Below are 20,926 nucleotides of genomic sequence, written 5' to 3' on the forward strand. Positions count from 1 at the left end.
ACCACCACGGACAGCGGCCACTGCCCCTCCCAGGAGCGGGACAGGGAGGGGACAGCCCCTCCTGCCCATCCCCAGCTGCAGAGTCACCTCCTGTGAGGTCACCAAAGTGCCACCACACCCAGAGACGGGATTCACCTGCCTGACATAGGCCAGAACCATGGAATCGTGGAAGGGTTTGGGTGGGAAAGGACCCTGAATCCCATCCAGCCCCATCCATGGCAGGGACAGCTCCCACTGTCCCAGGCTGCTCCAGCCCCAATGTCCAACCTGGCCTTGGGCATTCCAGGGATCCAGGGGCAGCCACAGCAAATCTGGGAATTCCAGCCCAGCCCCTCCCCACCCTCCCAGCCAGCAATTCCTTCAAAAGATCCCAGCCCAATCTCCCCTTTCCCAGTGGGAGCCATTCCCTGGCTCCTGTCCCTCTGTCCCTTGTCCCCAGTCCCTCTCCAGCTCTCCTGGAGCCCCTCCAGGGACTCTGAGCATTCCCTGGATTTTTCCCTTCTCCAGGGGAACACTCCCAGCTCTCCCAGCCTGGCTCCAGCCCTGGAGCCTCATTCCATGCTGATGTAGGAATGTGGAGCCCACCCAGAGGGTCCCAGGAGGGCTCAGGGCTGACCCCACAATTCCACTGAGTGACCTCACTGTGCTTTGGATGCACAGCAGCCGTGGAAAGGAGGGAACGGATTTGCAGGGAGAAAACAGAAAGGCCAGAACCACTTGAACGACCCCGACTTCAAATTTCCAGCTTGTCCTTGGTCCCCTCCCTGTGCTCAGGGGCTGCCACGGTCAGGGTGACAAACACCCCCAGCCCAGGGACTGGCTGTAGCTGAAAAGATCATTTTCCTGACAAAAGAGGCTTCAACAAATGAGACAAAGCATCCAGAGGGGCAAGCAGGACTTCCCAAAAGGTCCAGGACACGCCTGCATCCCAAGGAATGATGGACACATCCAAAGGCTCAACCCCCCTGTGGTAGTATTTTTTTTTTTTTTTTTTTTTCAAAATTTTTCATAGAAAAAATTTTTCATAGAAAAAATTTTGAAAAAAAATTTCACCGAGAAAAAGAAAGAGAAAACAATTTCTATTTCTGCTCCTTGCTTTTCTCATGTAAAATGTACTGAGAAAATTGTTTACCTAGAATGATTACTTAATTAAATTCTAGTAAAGATTGTTTAAGCCTGACAGCCATTCACAACCACCTGTGTCTAGACGCTCAAAAACAATCACAAGTTATTAGTAGTTAAATATAATAGTTAAAATAAGTAAGTATGTAGTTTTAATATCTTCCTTTATATAATAATTAATGTACTGTAACATAGTTATAATAAAGAAATCATTCAACCTTCTAAACTAATTTCTTCCCATTAAGTTCACCTACATTTTACAATACCCCCCCAAAAATCCTCCACTGCAGGTCTGGATCTCTGAGCTGCCTTTCCTGAGACACGGGGCTCTATTCCATGGGAAACATCCCAAATCCCAGCTGAAGCTGCACTGGGAGGAAGGAAAAACCAACAGCACCCCCAGGTCATGGTTTGTGGTTCCCAAATCCCTCTGTCAGGTCCCGGGAAGTGGCAGAGGGAAGGGAAGGGAAGGGAAGGGAAGGGAAGGGAAGGGAAGGGAAGGGAAGGGAAGGGAAGGGAAGGGAAGGGAAGGGAAGGGAAGGGAAGGGAAGGGAAGGGAAGGGAAGGGAAGGGAAGGGAAGGGAAGGGAAGGGAAGGGAAGGGAAGGGAAGGGAAGGGAAGGGAAGGGAAGGGAAGGGAAGGGAAGGGAAGGGAAGGGAAGGGAAGGGAAGGGAAGGGAAGGGAAGGGAAGGGAAGGGAAGGGAAGGGAAGGGAAGGGAAGGGAAGGGAAGGGAAGGGAAGGGAAGGGAAGGGAAGGGAAGGGAAGGGAAGGGAAGGGAAGGGAAGGGAAGGGAAGGGAAGGGAAGGGAAGGGAAGGGAAGGGAAGGGAAGGGAAGGGAAGGGAAGGGAAGGGAAGGGAAGGGAAGGGAAGGGAAGGGAAGGGAAGGGAAGGGAAGGGAAGGGAAGGGAAGGGAGCACATCAAGGAATTCAAATTTCCAACTCCCATCCTGACCCTTATCCAAAGACAAAGCAGGACAAAGGAAAAGGCCAAAAATCGGATCATGGAGCAATGTTTCCATGAGGGATGGATGTTCTCCAGCAGCACCAGACTGGGGTGGGCAGTTCCCAATCCTTGGCCTCTCTGCTGAGCCCAGTAACGGGAATAGAGATAAAAACACAAAACAACCAAATTTGGAGACACATCCCACGTTCTCCAGCCTCTCCTGCACCTTCAGGACTCCCCCGTGAGCCAGGAGCAAACCCCTTGAGACACCACAGCCAGCCCACACTGCCCAGTGTCCCTGGTCTGGTGTTTACCTCTTCCTCCTCATCCTCATCCTCCACATCCAGGATCCCCGAATCCTGCTCCGACATGGGGCTGGTGTTCTTCACCTCCAGCTCGGAGCTGGCGCTGAACTCCTTCTTGGATTTCTTCCCCCCACTAATCCTGGGCTGCTGGGACACGATGTTGTCCAGGTTCCTCTGCTGCTGTGCCTAGGAGGAAACACAGATTTCACCTGGGGTTTAATGTGGTTCTCAGGCACGAGGCGCAGCCAGCCCTGAAGAGGGGACAAAGGAGGCCGAAGGCGCCACGCGCTCGGCGGAATTCCGACACGTCGCCTTTTCCCCAGCCCAGATATTCCCAGATCCATTTGCAAGGCAGGCCAGGGATTATGCAACAATCCAAACACGCTCCTGACTCTTTCCAAATCCCAACGCCCCGGCCCCCGTGCTGCCACATTGATCCGTTTACGGCCCAGCTGCAGCAATATTCGCCCGCGGGCCATGTGGTGACTGTCACAGGCCGCGCTCGGGGACCTCCTGAACTGCTGGGTTTGTTCCTCTTTTCCAGCCCTGGAAAGGCACAAAACATTCCACATCTGGACCCCAGAGGTTCCTGAAAGCATTTTTGTGGGAGCCCAGGAGGGTTTAATTGCACGTTGTTGATGGGCGGAACGAGCTGTAAAAGGTGCTCAAGGAAAACGTGCTGGAAGCAGCGGGATGGAGGGGTGGGAACACGCGGAGTTATTCCAGGGATTTTGGGGTTGTCTGGCAGCCGAGGTCACACCGTGCCCTCCTGCAAAGATTCCATTGTTTTCCCTTTGATATGGAGCACAATAATCGACAGGAAAAGTGGCTCAGCCCCACTCGTTCAGGAGTTGATCGAGTTCAAACCCAAGGGCAAGGAATGGGAACAGCACGAACACACAAGGGGTCTCCAGGGCCAAATCCCAGCCAAAACCAGGGGAAAAAAGGCCAATCCCATGGATGTGGCGGTGCTGGACACGTGGGTTTGCGTGCTGGCATAACTGGAAAATAAACAGTCAGAAAACCTGGAATTTATACGGATTTAGACACAGATTTAGAGGATTCCTCCCCGTATTAAGCTGTGGATTTTTTATGCATCAGGAGAAAGGTGTGTGGGAATCATGGAATCACAGCCAGGATCTTCAGGATCCTCTCATTCCATGGGCAAGGACACTTTCCACATGCCCGGGTAGCTCCTGGACATTCTGGAATTCCAGGGTTCTCCGAGGTGGCAAAAGGCCTTCCCCATGGGAACGTGGCAGCCTGGATTTAGAAGGAAGCAGGAAAACCATTAAACCTGTTGGAGATCCAGCTGTCAGCGACACCAAGGGAGAATTAAAACATTGTTAATTACTATTAAAATACGCTAATTATTAATTACTTTTGCTACCTGAACTGCAGAGAGCACACGGCGTGCTCAATCTGTCTACAAACCTCCCAGATTATTTCCTTTTCAAAACCTGGAAGTTTTTAACATCCCCCCCAAAAATAATTCAGGAGCAGCTTTGATTTTTGCCAGCCTCAAAGTCCCTTTGGAATCTCCCCTTGGGAAGCAAAACCCCACCAGGGAGTGAGCACTGGAGTAACTCCTACATCTGAGGAATATTGAAATCCAAGCATGGCATGAAGACCCCATTCCTTGGAAAATCCAGGCATGGACATCCCATTCCTTGGAAAATCCACCTCAAAGTGCTCCTCACCCCGAGCACACACAGTCAGCTCTGAACTAATTAACGAGCTGGGTAATCTATAAAATTCCGTGTACAAAGCTGCCCCTGGAGGCGGCTGCAGCGGGAACAGGAGCAAATCCTTGGATCGGGATGTGAATCCTTGTGGGATGTGTTATCCCACAGCACAACCTTGACCTCTAGTGGTTGGAAAGCAGGAGTAGCCCTGGAGTTTATTTACTCCGAGTGCTCCTCCCAGCTGAGCCAGGGGACTCCCAGCCCCATCCCTTTAAAAAAATCTCTTGGGGGACGAATCCCAACAATGGGAATTTTTGCAACAAAGCCCCAGAGGGAAAGGTCTGGGTGGACACTGCCCGGGACAAAGTTTTGCTCCCGACGTCAGGACGCGAAGCCGTTGGGGAAAGGGGCGTTTTTGGCACCGGGATTTTCGGACTTCAGAGGCAGCACTCCATAGAAAGGCCTTGCAACATCCCATAAAGGGAATTAGGACTTCAAAAAGGGCCGGGAGCGCCTGGTCCTTCAGAAGAGAACACAACAAAGGGTCGGGGCTCGGGCCCGCCCAGCGCTGCCGTGAGTTTCCCAACCGAGGCCTAATGAAGTTATAACCCTGAATCCACTGGAAATTCCCCCAAAAGCAAGCCCAGTGCACTCATTAAACCCTCCACTTTATGTAATCCTTCTCCTTCTGCAGAGGGGAGAATCAAAGAGTGGGAAAAGGAGAAGTCTTGGATGAAGCCCTGAGCTGGACACGGATCGTTAAGCAGGGCGGAGCGGGCCCGGAGCGCACAGGCGGTCATGGGAGAGGGAAATCTGGGATAACGAGCTGGAGGATGCTGCTGCCAGCCCTGGACTCCTCTGCCCCAGCCCTCGGCGTGGAACACGTGGGATTTCAGCCTGGACACGGAACTGGTGTCGCCAAGGATCCACAGAAGTGCCCTCCGAGGATCACCAACCTTGGTCCCACCTCTGCTTTCCAACAGGGATTCGTCTTCCCTGTGTGGGAGCACAGCAGGACGTGGCCAGGTGTCAGTACGGACAAGATCCAAACCAAAAGTTGATAAGACCTCGTAAATTCCAGTTATTTAGAAATCAAGGAAATCTGTCCCTCCCGCATCGCTCCAGGACAAGGAGCCCCACGTGGAATTTACCCCCCGAGCTTTGATTTTGCACTTTTGATGCAAATAAACTGATTTACCAAGACAAGGGTTTTGACCTGGATTGAAATCACAGAATCCAGGAACAGTTTGGGTTAGAAGTGACCATGAATCCCATCCCATTCCGCCGCCAGGGACACCTGCCACTATCCCAGGGTGCTCCAAGCCCCAGTGTCCACCTGGCCTTGGACACTTCCAGGAATCCAGGGGCAGCCACAGCTTCCCTGGGCACCCTGTGCCAGGGCATTCCCACTCTCTGGATGAAGAAGAAAAGGAAAAATTTGTGTCTCAACTCCCAAATATCCTAAAAAGCAGCCAGAGGATGCTCCTAAAGGCACAAAAGGTTTCCAGCCCACCAGGAGCGACTCGAACCTTGAGGAATCTTCACCTTTCAGGATTTTTGTGGGGGGAGTTTTAAACTGGACAAGATTTTCCAGGGATTTCTGCCTGAACAGCCTCACATTCGGTCAGTGGAGCTTTGTTCTCTTCCCTTTCTGGGAACACCTGGGATGGGCACATTCCCACTGCAGCAGGACCGGGAGTGCCCCGAGCCTGGAATGAAGGAGTGATCCTGGAGCCAGGCCCTGCACACGCCAGGAGGAACGGGAATGGCTTTTCCATCTCCACGAGGGCATTCCCAACCCCCCGCTCCCGGCAGGAAACGATCTGGACTGGGGTGACCTACAAGTGAGAAATATCGAATTTTCTCCAGCTTCGTGAAGTCAGCGAGGTTTGGGTTTCGCCGTGAGGGAGCGGCAGGGCTGGGGGGGAGGCCCAGAGGAAGCAGCTCCGGAGAAATTCGGGATTCTCCTACGGAACTCCCCGTTCCCACCCCCGGCTGGTTCCCAGCACCTCCCCGGGCTGGGGTGAAGCAGATCAGCCCTTCCATGGATTTGCTGCGGCACAGGAAGGATCAAACCCGACCTGCAGAGGAGCACTGGGGGGTCTGGGGGTTCTGTTCCCCACAAAGGGAACAGGTCCCACATCAAAGGCTGGGTAACCTGCACCCCAGAACCATGGAGGCATTCCTGCTGCCACGGGATCATTCCCGCTGCCATGGGATCATTCCCCACACCATGGGGTCATTCCCAACACCTTGGGATCATTCCCCACACCTTGGGATCATTCCCAACGCCATGGAGGCATTCCCCACACCATGGGGTCATTCCCAACACCTTGGGATCATTCCCCACACCTTGGGATCATTCCCAGCACCATGGGATCATTCTCAGTTCCATGGAGTCATTCCCAATGCCATGGAGTTACTCCCACTGCCGTGGAGTCATTCCCAATGCCACGGAGTCATTCCCCACACCATGGGATCATTCCCAGTGCCATGGAGTCATTCCCCATGCCATGGAGTCATTCCCAGTGCCATGGAGTCATTCCCAAAGCCATGGAGTCATTCCCCACACCATGGAGTCATTCCCAGTGCCATGGAGTCATTCCCAATGCCATGGAGTCATTCCCAACACCATGGAGTCATTCCCAAAGCCATGGAGTCATTCCCAACACCATGGAGTCATTCCCAATGCCATGGAGTCATTCCCAATGCCATGGAATCATCCCCAACACCATGGAGTCATTCCCAACACCATGGAGTCATTCCCAACACCGTGGAGTCATTCCCAATGCCATGGGATCATCCCCAACACCATGGAGTCATTCCCAAAGCCATGGAGTCATTCCCAACACCATGGAGTCATTCCCAACACCATGGAGTCATTCCCAATGTCATGGAGTCATTCCCAGTGCCAAGGAGTCATTCCCAGCGCCATGGGATCATTCCCAGTGCCATGGGATCATTCCCCACACCATGGGATCATTCCCAGTGCCATGGAGTCATTCCCCACACCATGGGATCATTCCCAGAGCAGGCCAGGGACTCCTCCAGGCTCTGCCTAAAGAAAAGCTGTTTCACCACGTCCAGGAGAAAGGAGCTCCTCTGAAACTCCAATATTGTTATTTCTGTAACTTCACCCTGTTTTCCGCACCCCTTCGCCAACACTTGAGTCTCACCTCCCCTCACCTCCACCCACCAATATTTACTTTTGAGCAGAATCTAATTAGGTTTTTCCTGATGAGACACGAGATAAGGCCCGGGGAGAAGGGGCCGGTGATTTAAAGGGAGCCATGATTTAAAGGCTGGCTTTGGTAGTTTTGATTAGTTCCTGCTGTGATGGTTTTACAGAGCCCTCTAATGGGCTGAGACACCGAATTTTCAAATATCATTTCCCAATATCCCTAGGAACGGGATACATATTCCTTAAGCAATCTTAGGGAAGAAAAGAAGGGGGGGGAAAAAAAAAAAAAAAAAAAAAAACTCAGCGAAGCCGACTGGCTACGGGGGTAGGAAAAAAAGAACGTTAATAAAAAATGACAGTAGGGCTGGAGCCCTGCCAGAGAGCCATTCCAAAGTTATAAAATCCCCCTGGGATCAGATAAAAGCAGGGATTATTATTGCAAGGTGTAAACTCAACACACGGCCGCAGCTCCTGCTTTGAGTTTGCCCGCGGAGCCGGCGCTGTCGGGACGAGGAGGGGCTCGGCCTCTCCCGTTCCCGGTGCTAACTTGTTATCAGAGCAGACAATTTGTTGGAGGTTTGGCTGACAAAGTTCTCCCTGGGCTCAGGAAACGAGGCCCAACAATGGGAGGGTTTTTTTTGTTTTTTTTTTTTTTTTTTGAACTCCATTCCAGGTCATTAAATAAAAGGAGTTTGGAAATGCAGCATTGGACGGGTTTGTTCTCCCCAGTGCCCCGCACAGACTCAGCCTCAACCCCCCCCACTCCTCATTCCCTAAAAAGTCTTTTCCACCTCAGCCCATCCAGAGCTAAAATCCACCTCGGCTCTGATTTTCCCAAGCATCAATTCCCCTCAAACCCAAGTTTTTGGCATCGAGTGTGTGATGAGGAAAATGCAATTCCCCCTTTGCTTTGCTCTCACCCCATGATTTACCCTCATCCCCTGCTCCTTTTCCCAACCTGGATTTAATCCAGACCTAATTCCACAGATTTTCCAGTTCAATATTCCCTGGCAAGGACAAGGGCACCACTGTGGCAGCAGGACCCAGCTGGATTCCCAATGATTCCTGTTTGTGCTGCCCTGGATCCCTGGAAGTGTCCAAGGCCAGGCTGGACACTGGGGCTTGGGATCAGCCTGGAATAGGAGAAGGTGTTGGGCTTGGAATTAGATGGGGTTTGAGGTCCTTTCCAACACAAACCATTCCAGGATTCGGGAGCCCCTCTGCTCTGGAGCCAGGCTGGGAGAGCTGGGAATGTTCCCCTGGAGAAGGGAAAATTCCAGGGAATGCTCAGAGCTCCTGAAGGGGCTCCAGGAGAGCTGGAGAGGGACTGGGGACAAGGGACAGAGGGACAGGAGCCAGGGAATGGCTCCCACTGGGAAAGGGGAGATTGGGCTGGGATCTTGGAATCAATCAAGGAATTGCTGGCTGGGAGGGTGGGGAGGGGCTGGGCTGAAATTCCCAGATTTGCTGTGGGATCCCTGCATCCCTGGCAGTGTCCCAGGCCAGGTTGGACACTGGGTGGGAGATGTCCCTGCCCATGGGATGGGATTAAACCCATGGGATGAGCTCAGCCATATTTACATCCTCGGAGTTCATTCAGTAAATTGGGTTAATTCAGCTTTTCACACAAAACCAATTAAACCTCAGCTTTTTTTGGGGGGAGGCTGCTCAGCCCAGCACGGCGAGAAGGGAATGATCCAGACTCTCCCTTCCAAGGAGAAATTTATCACACCAGGACTGATAAAAAGCCTTGGGCAACCACAGCCTCCGGGTCAGCTGCGCAAGAAAAGCCACTTTTTAAGGAGCCCTTTATGGCCCAAGTGTTGATTTACACTTCTGTGGGATCCAGATCTGCGGGCAGCTTCAAAGGCAGCTCAGCGGCGCGATTACAAAGTTTATTTATCACATTTACGCGCTGCGGACGAGCCGAGAATGAGCTCAGGGCACCGAAGGCAGCAGGAGGAGGAGGAGGAGGAGGAGGAGGAGGAGGAGGAGGATGGGTGTTCCGCAGGGAATTTCAAACACATGAAAGTCCTCGGCCTGACAACTCCACAGCTCGGGGCTCTGCTCCAGCAGCCCAAGCTCTTGGGCAGAAAAATGGTTTGCAATTTATCTGAAGTGAGGTGGAACTGGGATTCTTTGATTCGCTTCTACCAACCATTTAAAATTCCTTTTCCAGCCGGGAGCACCCCTGGATGAAATCCCCCACCCTGGGAGCTGCTGTGACCCCGGGGCTGGTTTAACCTTGCCCAAGGAGGCACAACCACGACTAAAAGCTCCACTGGGAACTCTCACACATCCCTTTAACCTCTCCTCACTCTTAAGTGGGAGCCAAGCAAAGCCCTGAGTAAGAGAGGGAGCAGCAGAGGAACCAAAACCAAATCTGGTCACAGGTGAGAGGGTCTGGAAGGACTCAGGAGCACCCAAGCGTGCAGGGCCTGCCTCTGGGAGCTCTCTCAGGGAATTGGGATTGTTTTCCAAGCCAGGCTTTGTTCCAGCACGCTCCCTGACAAGCAAGGCATGGCACAGGGAACAGGGTTTGGGGTTGGTTTTTGGTTTTTTTTTTCCCCAGTGAAACTGTTAAAAAGGAGAAATCCAGGCAAAAGGCTTTGTTTCCTCATGAAAAAAAAAAAAAAGCCAGAGGAAAAGAGAATGAAGCTGGAGAGGAGAGTGGGGAGCTGAAGGGACAAATTCAGGCTTTGACTTAAGGACATCCTACCAGAGAATTGCAGAATTACAAAATTGGGCAGTTCATGGAATCACAGAGCGGTTTGGGTTGGAAAAGCTCATCCCATTCCAGCCCTTCCCAGGGCAGGGACACCTTCCAGTATCCCAGGGTGCTCCCAGCCTTTCCCTGCCCTTCCTTGGGCTCCCCCAGTGCAGCTCTGGGGCTTGGAGCGAGCCTGGAGCACCAGGAGAGCTCCTCCTCAACCCAAAGGCACTCAGTGAGATTCCAGCCCCAGCACGGGAATAATCCCAGCTCCAGGAGCTCCTCAAAACCCCTGGGGACTCTCCAGGTGTTGTCCCCACCTCTGTCCCTGCCCAGGGAAGGTGAGACCCTCACCCCCCCCTGGATATTCAGGAGAAAAGCAGCCATGGATTAGATCTCACTAGAGGGGGAAGGTGTTGGGCTGGACTTCCCAGGGTTTGGTCCAGGGGGAATTCTGGAAAAACCATCCGAGTGTGCTCAGCGTGGAGCTGCCCCTGCCCGAGCTCCGACACCACACGGGGCCCTCACTCCAGCCACGAGTTTGAGCAGCCTGATTCCAACATTTCCCAACGCTTTTCCTCCCATTTTCCCTTCCCCCCAGCTGGGAAGCTGCTCCTTTCCTGAGGAACAGCCTGCCTGTTATCCCTGTTTTCCATGGCAGGAACTGCAGCAGGAGCTGCTCCCTCAGCCACGGAGCAGACAGGAATTATCACTCATGGATGCTCCATTTTTCCTTGACCTCACAAAGTTCCCCAGGGAGTTCCCCCGGCCTGGCCCGGGATGGAATCCTGGTATCCCGTTGTCCGTGGGAGTTCCCGAAGTTCTGCTCCACACCCCCTCCCTGGCTCTGGCATTTGGAGATAAGGTCCCTTTCAAGATTCTGCTTTTGTTCCCATTTATCAGCCTGGGCTGGGTTTTTTGAAGGATTCTGAGGGACTGGCCACGGTCAGAGCACCTCCCTGGGATGGTCCCGATTCCCCTGGAACAACAGGACTCGATAAATCCCAGGAAAAGCCCAGCGTGGTCAGTCCTGGACAAAAGAGGATTTGGGCTTTTCCACGGGACAGCCTGGAAGTGTTAAAGGGAGATCTGGGAAGAGCTGCAGAGATCCTTTGGGTGTAACTCAGATCCCAGCCCTGCAGGCAGAATATCCTCAGCCATTCCCACAGAAATCTGGGATAACAGCATCCCAGTGGGATACATTCCATGCTGGGATCTGGAATGTTCCTCGAGTCTGGGAAGAACCTGCTGCACTAAGGCTGCCCTGACATCCCCAAGATCCCGTTTTCCATGGCAGAGGAATGTTTTTCCAGGGATAGGCCACGGCTGCTGCCCCGAAGTGCCCCGTGTGCTTCGGAGCTAGGGACCAAAGTGAAATCCTCATGGAATGGTTGGGTGGGAAGGGAACCTTAAAAACCACCTTATTCCACATCCCACTGTCCCAGCTGGATCCAACCCCAGCATCCAACCTGGCCTTGGGCACTGCCAGGGATCCAGGGGCAGCCACAGCAAATCTGGGAATTCCAGCCCAGCCCCTCCCCACCCTCCCAGCCAGCAATTCCTTCAAAAGATCCCAGCCCAATCTCCCCTTTCCCACTGGGAGCCATTCCCTGGCTCCTGTCCCTCTGTCCCTTGTCCCCAGTCCCTCTCCAGCTCTCCTGGAGCCCCTTCAGGGACTCTGAGCATTCCCTGGATTTTTCCCTTCTCCAGGGGAACATTCCCAGCTCTCCCAGCCTGGCTCCAGCCCTGGAGCAGCTCCGGGTTCTCCTCTGGGCTCTCTCCAGCAGCTCCACGTCCTCCTGCTGTTGGCCCCAGGGCTGGGGCAGCTCTGCAGGTGGGCTCTCACCTGAGGGGCACAGGGACACAATTCCCACCTTTCCTTTGGCATCAGCCCAGGGCACAGAGGGGTCTGGGCAGGGCCATTCCAGCCTCACCCACCACATCCCAAATCCCTCTCCCAGGGCTGCTGTCCATCCTTTCTCCTCCCAGCCTGGATTTGTGCTGGATTGCCCCAGCCCAGGTGCAGCTCCAGCCCTTGCCCTGCTGAGCTTGCTGAGGTTCTGTCCCAGCCCTTTGGGAGCCACCACCCAGAACATCCCCGTGTCCATCTGTCTGTCCAGCCTGCAGACAGAGCCAAATGCCATGCACAGACCCCCATGGATCATGCCAATCCTTGTTCCCTTTTCCACCAAAACCTTAGCAGGAATCTGGGCAAGGATCACAGCGAAAGGCTGGACCCTAAAACCCAAAGAAGCCCCACACGTCCTGCACATCCCAGGAGCAGCAGCACCTCCACCTTCAGGAGATTTTAAAAATACTATTAAAAAAAAAAAAAAAAAAAGGATAAATCCTTGTTGGAACAAAGCCCTTTTCATTCTGTTTGGGAATAACCCCTCTGGTTTTTTTGATGAGAAACCCACAAAGCAGCTGCCAACGGGGCTGAGCCACAAAGAGCGGCTCAGCTGGGGGAGAACAAAATGGCTTTTTCAGGAATAATCATCTTCCCCAGGATCCCTGAGCTTCAGGGAGCAGCAGAAGAAAGCAGAACATTATTTGGTTAGTGCTGGTTTTAATTAATCACAGAATTAGCCAGGCCCTGCCTCCCCCAGCACGGTGACTGTAAGGAATATTTAATCCCAATATGAAAAGTTTCAACTTTACAGAAGAGCTTCAATTTCATTTCCCTGCCTTCACTTCACAAAGATCCCTCTGATAATGTGAAATATTCTGTTGATAAATACATTTTTTTTCCTAAGCGCTGGGGCGTGAGGGTTGGGGATTTAGGGAAGAGATTACGGCAGAGAAAAATGAAATTATACATTCAGCACTCAGCACTGCTCTCCAAAACCAACTCTCCCAACTGAAACCACTTTTTGTGGTCTTTTTTAACATAAAAATGAACTTAGTCAACACATTACATAATTCTCCTCTCCCACAGTATGTTCCCAGGATTTTTCTCCCTGCATCCATCACTAATATTTCACTCACACCACAATTTTTAGGACTGAGCCTAAAAAGATTTTAAGTCCGCAGCGATAAATCAAAACCCGATCTCATCTCGCTGCTGTAAATTCCCTTCATGGTCACCCTTGAAAGCACCACAAGTTATTGCAGAATTCAAATTATGCTTAAAAAAAAAAAAAAAAAAAAAAAAAAAAATCTCTCTCCACGTTCTGAGTGCTCCAACCTTCCAAACCCAGCTCCGGGAACATCGAGCTCCTCCCAAATCCGCTATTCCCTGGACGTGATCTGCCCTCTAAAGGCGTCTGGGGAAACTACAAAGAGCTTTTTTAGCCATGAAAAAAAAAGCCCTGGAAGGGTTGGATTTTCCTTTTCTTTCCCTCTTTGGCTGCTCCCTCTGTCCCAGCCACTCAGGAGGGTCCCAGGCTCAGCTTAAGCAGGCTCAGCCTGAGCTCAGCCCAGCCAGGACCATCCTCAACACAACGAAATCCCCACAGGACAGAGCCTGGATCTCCCTCTGTGGACACTGAGGGATGAGCACCGTGCAGAAACAGGATTTAATCCAGGCCTAATTCCATGGATCTCACAGTTCAGGATTCCCTGGGCAGGACAAGGGCACTGCTGTGGCAGCAGGACCCCAACAATTCCTGTTTGTGCTGCCCTGGATTCCCAAAAATTCCTGTTTGTGCCGCCCTGGATTCCCAAAAATTCCCGTTTCTGCTGCCCAGGATTCCCAACAATTCCTGTTTGTGCCACCCTGGATTCCCAACAATTCCCATTTCTGCTGCCCAGGATTCCCAACAATTCCCATTTCTGCTGCCCAGAATTCCCAACAATTCCTGTTTGTGCCACCCTGGATTCCCAACAATTCCCATTTCTGCTGCCCAGGATTCCCAAAAATTCCCGTTTGTGCTGCCCTGGATTCCCGACAATTCCTGTTTGTGCTGCCCAGGATTCCCAACAATTCACATTTCTGCTGCCCAAGATTCCCAACAATTCCTGTTTGTGCTGCCCTGGATTCCCAACAATTCCCATTTGTGCTGCCCAGGATTCCCAACAATTCCCATTTCTGCTGCCCAAGATTTCCAACAATTCCTGTTTGTGCTGCCCAGAATTCCCAACAATTCCCATTTGTGCTGCCCTGGGAGTGTCCCAGGAAAGGTTGGATGGGGCTTGGAGCACCCTGGGACACTGGGAAGTGTTGGGGTTGGAATGGGATGGGCTTTGAGGTCCCTTCCAACATAAACTGCTCCACCTGGGGAAGGGAAAATTCCAGGGAATGCTCAGAGTCCCTGGAGGGGCTCCAGGAGAGCTGGAGAGGGACTGGGGACAAGGGATAGAGGGACAGGAGGCAGGGAATGGCTCCCACTGGGAAAGGGGAGATTGGGCTGGGATCTTGGCCAGGAATTGCTGGCTGGGAGGGTGGGGAGGGGCTGGGCTGGAATTCCCAGATTTGCTGTGGCTGCCCCTGGATCCCTGGCAGTGCCCAAGGCCAGGCTGGATCCACCTGGGATTAGTGGGAGGGGGTGGCAGTGGATGGGATTTAAGGTCCCTTCCCACCCAACTCATTCCATGAACGTCCCAAGCAGCAATAAATTGAGATTTAGGTAGATCCCAGAATCCCAGAATCCTTACAGCTGGAAAAGCCCTCCTGGACCCTCCAGTCCCACCTGTGACCAAAACCCTTCATCCCAACACACCCAACAGCAGGAACAGCCTGGCCTCATCCTGTGGATGCTGCAACGAAATCCCGGCTCAAAAATAACTTCAAAAATATTAAAAGAAGCAAATCCAGATGATCCCAACCCCACTGCCAAGGACAGGATCCACAGGATGCAAATTCCAAGAGGAATCAGCAGAGCCACCCCCAGCCCTTCCCTGGCCACCAGTCTGGATCCTTCCCACCCCTCCTTGCCCAAGGTTTGAAACTCCCAGACTTCCAAATTACAACCCCAATTTTTAAAGAGCCCAAAATAAGCAGCAGATTGTACCAGGGAGAAAAAAAAAAAAAAATTAAAAAAGGGCAATTAGAAAGTCAGAATTCCTCCAAGTTCTCGTTAGTAAAAGTTTTATATCCCCTCCAACATGTGGCACTCCAGGAGAAAACCTGGCAGAGGGAAAAATGCCCTGGGTCCACCTTTCCTGAACACAGCAACATTTCAGCCGTGGCCAAGGTGGTTCCTATTAGGGGCTTTTTTTTCCATTTGAAATTTACTGGTTAATTTTATGGAAACAAATCAAGGGAGCTGCGTATTATAAATCTATTAAGGATAAAAAACGTAACTCTGCAAATAAAAAAAAAAAAAAACCCCGGAAAAATCTCACACCTCCCCTCCAGCCCTTTCCAATTTTCATTTATGGGCCTTTTAAAAGGGAAGAGTGGAGCTGGGAGGTCTTCCCGGAGTGCCACACGTGTGGCATCCCTGCCCAGCCTCGGGAATGAGCAGCTTCATGGAGCCATCCCCTTCTCCAGGTGACCAGCTCCACCTGCTACTGGAACAGGGAAAAAAAATCCCTTTTTTTACAGGGAATTCTCCTCTCCCTGCGGGATGGGGTTGGGAAGGGAAGCTGAAGGACAAAATTCCAAAGGGTTTTGACTGCTCTGCCTCCATCTGGAGTTAATGGGGCTGCACCTGCTTTTCACAAGGTGTGAACGTGACCCCACAGAGAGCTCAGAGGCTCCAGCACTGCCTTGATCCAAGGAAATGGATAAATCCAGGTGGGAAAAGGTTTGGGAGCAGAACATGAAACCCTCAGAGGTGGCCACGAGGTTCAGCCAGGCCAGGGGCTGGAGCTGCACCTGGGTCAGGGCAATGCCAGCACAAATCCAGGCTGGAGGGGGAAGGAAGGGATGGAGCAGCCCTGGCAGAGGGATTTGGGATGTGGTGGATGAGGCTGGAATGGCCCTGCCCAGACCCCTCTGTGCCCTGGGCTGATCCCAAAGGAAAGGTGGGAATTGTGTCCCTGTGCCCACCTGCAGAGCTGCCCCAGCCCTGGGGCCAACAGCAGGAGGACGTGGAGCTGCTGGAGAGAGCCCAGAGGAGAACCCGGAGCTGCTCCAGGGCTGGAGCCAGGCTGGGAGAGCTGGGAATGTTCCCCTGGAGAAGGGAAAAATCCAGGGAATGCTCAGAGCCCCTGAAGGGGCTCCAGGAGAGCTGGAGAGGGACTGGGGACAAGGGACAGAGGGACAGGAGCCAGGGAATGGCTCCCACTGGGAAAGGGGAGATTGGGCTGGGATCTTGGCAAGGAATTGCTGGCTGGGAGGGTGGGGAGGGGCTGGGCTGGAATTCCCAGATTTGCTGTGGCTGCCCCTGGATCCCTGGCAGTGCCCAAGGCCAGGTTGGACACTGGGGCTTGGATCCACCTGGGACAGTGGGAGGTGTCCTTGCCCATGGAATGGTGGGATTGATGATTTTTAAGGTCCTTTCCATCCCAATCCATTCTGGGATACTTTTGGATCCCCAGGAACACGTGGGATAAAAATAACAGGGTCAGTCAAGGTCAGCACACCCAACCCTGAGGGTTTTCCATCAGCCTCGGTGGAATTTTTTTCCAGTGAAATCCCAGCTGACCCACAGCCTCTGCAGGGACAGGGATGTGTCAGGAGCAGAGGCTCTGGAGCAGCCTGGAACCGCTCCATCCACAGCTCCTGGCTGACCTGGACATCCTGGATATCCCAAATTCCTCCTGGGAATTGCTCCTCACTGCAGGACAACCGGGCCTGCAGCCGGGACAGAGGAACTCCATGGGATGGGACAAGGGGCAGAGATGGCAGCGATTGCAGGAAATGGGGAAAAAGGGGGAAAAAAAGGGGAAACCCAGCATTCACCTGCCAATGTGTGAGCTCCACCCACAGCTCCCAAGGGCAGGAACAACCCCCAAAGCCTTGGTCACAGCTGGGATCTAAGGGAATCAAAAAACCTGAGCTCCACTGAATTCCTACATTCAGCGTCCTCAATTTCATTCCTTACTGGGAGAGGAAAGAGTTCCCCCAGCTCCTGGGGATTTTACCGGGGTATTTGTTCCCTCAGAACCACAGAATTTGGATTATTTTAGGCAATCAGGTGACAGCAGAGTGAGAAAATGACAGAAGAAAACTGCAGGCAGCCCCAAAAGCACCTTCCTGCCTCGTCCCAGTCCACATGCAGCACTGCTGGACTTGCCCAGAGCTCCCAGGAATGGATGCAGGGAACAATCCCACCTAAAAATGTCCTTTCTTTCCCCCCAACACAGTGACTGGGAGAGGCCCTGCCAGAACAACACCAAAGATTTGCTTCTGCAAATAATCAGAAAAATCCTCAAGGACCTGGAGCCTCCTCATCCTCCAAATAAATTCCAAGCTGCCTTTTTCTTCCCTTTCCAAGTGGAGTGGAAAAGAGAGATCCTCCCTTCTCCCAAACTCTTAATAATGTTCTTCAAACGCTTTGGAGATGCTTCAAGAGAAAGCACTGAAGAAATATTAACCAGGATTTCATCCCAAAGCCTTGGAGCTCATTTCAGGGCTGGCTCCACATTCCAGCCTCATTCCCTGTTCCCAAATCCCTCCTGCTTCAAGGTGATGGGCGTTTGGGTGCTTCAGGAGGTTGGGAACCTCAAAAGCTTTGTCCTGCAGGGTTTATAAATCCCTTTTTTCCCTGCATTGTGAGTGGAGCCACGGGTTTTCCACAGTCCCAGAGGGATATTCAGGAAAATCTGGCCGTGGATGATGCCCCTGTCCCAAGCCCGGAGCCTGAGAGCTCCTGGAGCTGCCGAGTCTGACACTAATGAAAAATAAGGAGCTCCCAGCACAGCTGCCATGCGAGGAAAACACCAAAAATGTGCTCCTAATTTCTCGCTCAGCTCCAAAGATTTGTGAGGACTTTGTGGAGCTACTGCAACGAGTTAGGAATGATGAAGTGCAAGGCTCCGGCTCGGGCCAAGCGGCGGAGGATGCAGACACTGCCTCGTTACTGCCCCGCTAATTGAGGTCCTGCTCGGCCCCGAACGCCGAGGGAGCAGCAGGAAAACGTCTGGGAGCTTTCCCTTTTCCAGCCATCCTTTAAAAAACACTTTATAAAATCCCGCCGTGCCACAGGAGGCAGCCCGGAATGAGCAGGGGGATTCTCGGCCGGCTCTTTCTTCCCTAAAATTGAAATATAAAGCTTGGGGAGCATGTTGGATGCCTGGATTTAGGGGAGAAACCCCACGGGATGTGGGAAATAATGGACTTTCCAAGCGCACCTTGGAAACCAGGCTCTGGTTCTTGTCGTGCCTCCGGGAAAGGAGGAGCAAGGATGGGTCCAGTTAAATGTTGGGAGAGTGGGAAAAGAGCTCGTGGAATTCTGTAGGAGATTTTACCAAGGTCTGGACAGGCCTTGGAGCAGCCTGGGACAGTGGGAGGTGTCCCTGAACACGGATGGGGTGGAAAGGGATGGGATTTAAGGTCCCTTCCAACCCAAACCATTCCGGGATTCTGGAGCCCCTCTACTCTGGAGCGAGACTGGGAGAGCTGGGAATGTTCTCCTGGAGAGGGAAAATTCCAGGGAATCCTCAGAGTCCCTGAAGGGGCTCCAGGAGAGCTGGAGAGGGACTGGGGACAAGGGACAGAGGGACAGGAGCCAGGGAATGGCTCCCACTGCCAGAGGGCAGGGATGGCTGGGATATTGGGAATTAGGAATTGTTCCCCGTGAGGGAGAGAAGAAACAAATCCCTGCTTCTCTAAATGGATCCCATATTTTTCCAAAGACTAAAAAAGTTCTCCTCAGCACTCCAAAGCCCAGGATTTTCCCTCACTCTCTTGTATCTTTAGCCCTGACAATAAAATCCTCCAACCAGAAATTCCATTTCTACCATTCCCATGGATCCCTTCCCTGATTTTAGGAACGCCCCCCTCAGTCTATTCCCAAGAGTTTCATGTCAGGGAAGAAAAGCTTCCTCAAAATCTTTACAAAGAGACCTTCACCCCAAAGACGTGAAAGAAAACTCTTCTTCCCAATGGTTCCTTTTGGTGTTTAAGGCAAGCACTTCCTGGAACCAGGATTTCACCCCCAGGATTTCATGGATAGCTCCCTTTCCAAGGAGAGGTTTGCAGCTCACCCTCCCCTGCAGGAGGATCCCAAAATGTTATTTTTGTGAGCTGAGAGGAGAAACACCAGAGAGGGACGGGAACAAAATCCTACACAGATCCCACCAAAAATCTCCTGCAACTCCCTATCCTGGAAAAGAAAACACAGGACAATTCATTTGCAACTGGGAAAATCAAGATCAGAAAGAAGAAAATTCCTAAGAAGTAGAAGCAGCAGAAGAAAAATAAGAGCATTCCAAAATAGAAGCTTTCAAAGAAGAAAAAGACAATCCCAAAGGAGAAAAAGAAGGCTCCAAAGAAGAAGAAGATGATGATTCCCAAGAAGAAGAACATTCCCAAGAAGATTTCAAAGATGATGATGATTCCAAAGAAGATTCTGAAGATGATTCCCAAGAAGGTTCCAAAGATTCAGAAGAAGATTCAGAAGATTCCCAAGAACAAGGTTCCAAAGAAGAAGAAGCGGAAGAAGAAGAAGAAGAAGAAGAAGAAGGAGAAGGAGAAGGAGAAGGAGGAGAAGGAGAAGGAGGAGAAGGAGAAGGAGAAGGAGAAGGAGAAGGAGAAGGAGAAGGAGAAGGAGAAGGAGAAGGAGAAGGAGAAGGAGAAGGAGAAGGAGAAGGAGAAGGAGAAGGAGAAGAAGGAGAAGATGATGATTATGATGATGATGATGATGATGACGATGATGATAGAGGAAGAAAATTATTCCCAAGAGGAAGAAGAGCCTGAGGAAGGACATTTCCTCCCACCATTCCCAAGGGACATGGAATGCGGCTCCTAAGCCTTCTTCCAAGCATCCCCTGGGACACCAGGCAGGATTCCTGCCCCTCCATGGCAGCTCCTGCCCTGCCCAGCCTGGAGCCGTGAGCTGGAGTAAATCCAGGTTTAAAAATGACCCCGGGATGCGGCACCGCAAGGAGGGGAAGGGAAGCTGGGTGCTCTCCTCACAGCGGGAGGAAATTCAAATTCCAGAGTGGGAAATGTGGAACAGAAGGAAAAGAAGGGATCAATGAACTCTCCTGAGGGCACCAAAAGAAGCCTGGCTTAAGGAGCAATTCCCTGAGCAGGGCTTAGGCCTGGCCTAAGGGAACGGAGAGACCTGGAGAGAGGGAAAAGTGGGAATGTGGAGTGGTGCAAATGTGAATCCACACATCAGCCACCAACGGGGCCTGGGAGGTTGTGGGGACAGCCAGGAGTGGGAGCTGGAGCTCGGGAGGACACAGAGGCCACCAGGGAAGCCCTGGAATGAGAGGAAGGATCAGGGCTTTCATCGGGACGGACGGAAAAGCCACGCTGAGGATGTGAGATCTCCCCAGGAGACAGGGGAATTTGGGACTGGAAGGCGAATAAAAAGTGGGAAAGACCCAAAATGCTGAGTAGAAGAAATATCTCAACAAGTGTGTGAATTCCAGAGGAAGGAGAGATGGGATTCATCCATATCCCACACACAACAGCTCCAGGAGGAACGGTCAAACACCATTGTTATCCCAGGAATTCAGGACCTCTAAAAAACATGGTCAAAATGTCCAGTTAGATGTTGGAATATCACGCTCTGGAGAAGAAGGCCTTGAGAAAATTTGGAAAAATTCCTGAATTCATAGAATTCCCAGCTGGGCTGGGCTGGAAGGGACCTACAAAGGTCCTTTAGTCCAAACCCTGCCATGGGCAGGGACATCTTCCACTGAATCACATCCAGTCCAACCTGGCCTGGAAGGTTTCCAGGGATGGGGCATCCGCCCCTCTCTGGTAAATCCAGGGATTTCCCACCCTCGTTTTGAGGAAGTTACTCTTTAAATCTCATTTAAGTCAACTTTCCTGCAGTTCGAGCCCTCAGCCCTTGTGCCTCACAAAGGGCCCTGCCCTAAAATCTGCCCCCGTTTATGAGGGAACAGCAATCCCTGCTCCGGATCTCCTGACTGGGAAGTTTCAGGACTGGAGTTTGCCTGCCTGTGGGCAAACT

General features: G+C 52.1%; 1 protein-coding gene across 2 annotated transcripts in view; it reads right to left on the reverse strand.

Annotated features, from left to right (window-relative positions):
* The window catches only part of EXOC6B (exocyst complex component 6B), a 320,629-nt gene that overhangs the window by 178,627 nt on the left and 121,076 nt on the right, over positions 1-20,926 (reverse strand). For both annotated transcript variants that reach the window (XM_053974945.1, XM_053974944.1), the window contains one exon: positions 2,381-2,557. In XM_053974945.1, the coding sequence (XP_053830920.1) occupies positions 2,381-2,557 (177 nt within the window). The remainder of the gene's footprint in view (positions 1-2,380; positions 2,558-20,926) is intronic.

Source organism: Vidua macroura, chromosome 4 (genome assembly GCF_024509145.1).
Source record: "Vidua macroura isolate BioBank_ID:100142 chromosome 4, ASM2450914v1, whole genome shotgun sequence".
NCBI classification, from domain to species: Eukaryota; Metazoa; Chordata; class Aves; order Passeriformes; family Viduidae; genus Vidua; species Vidua macroura.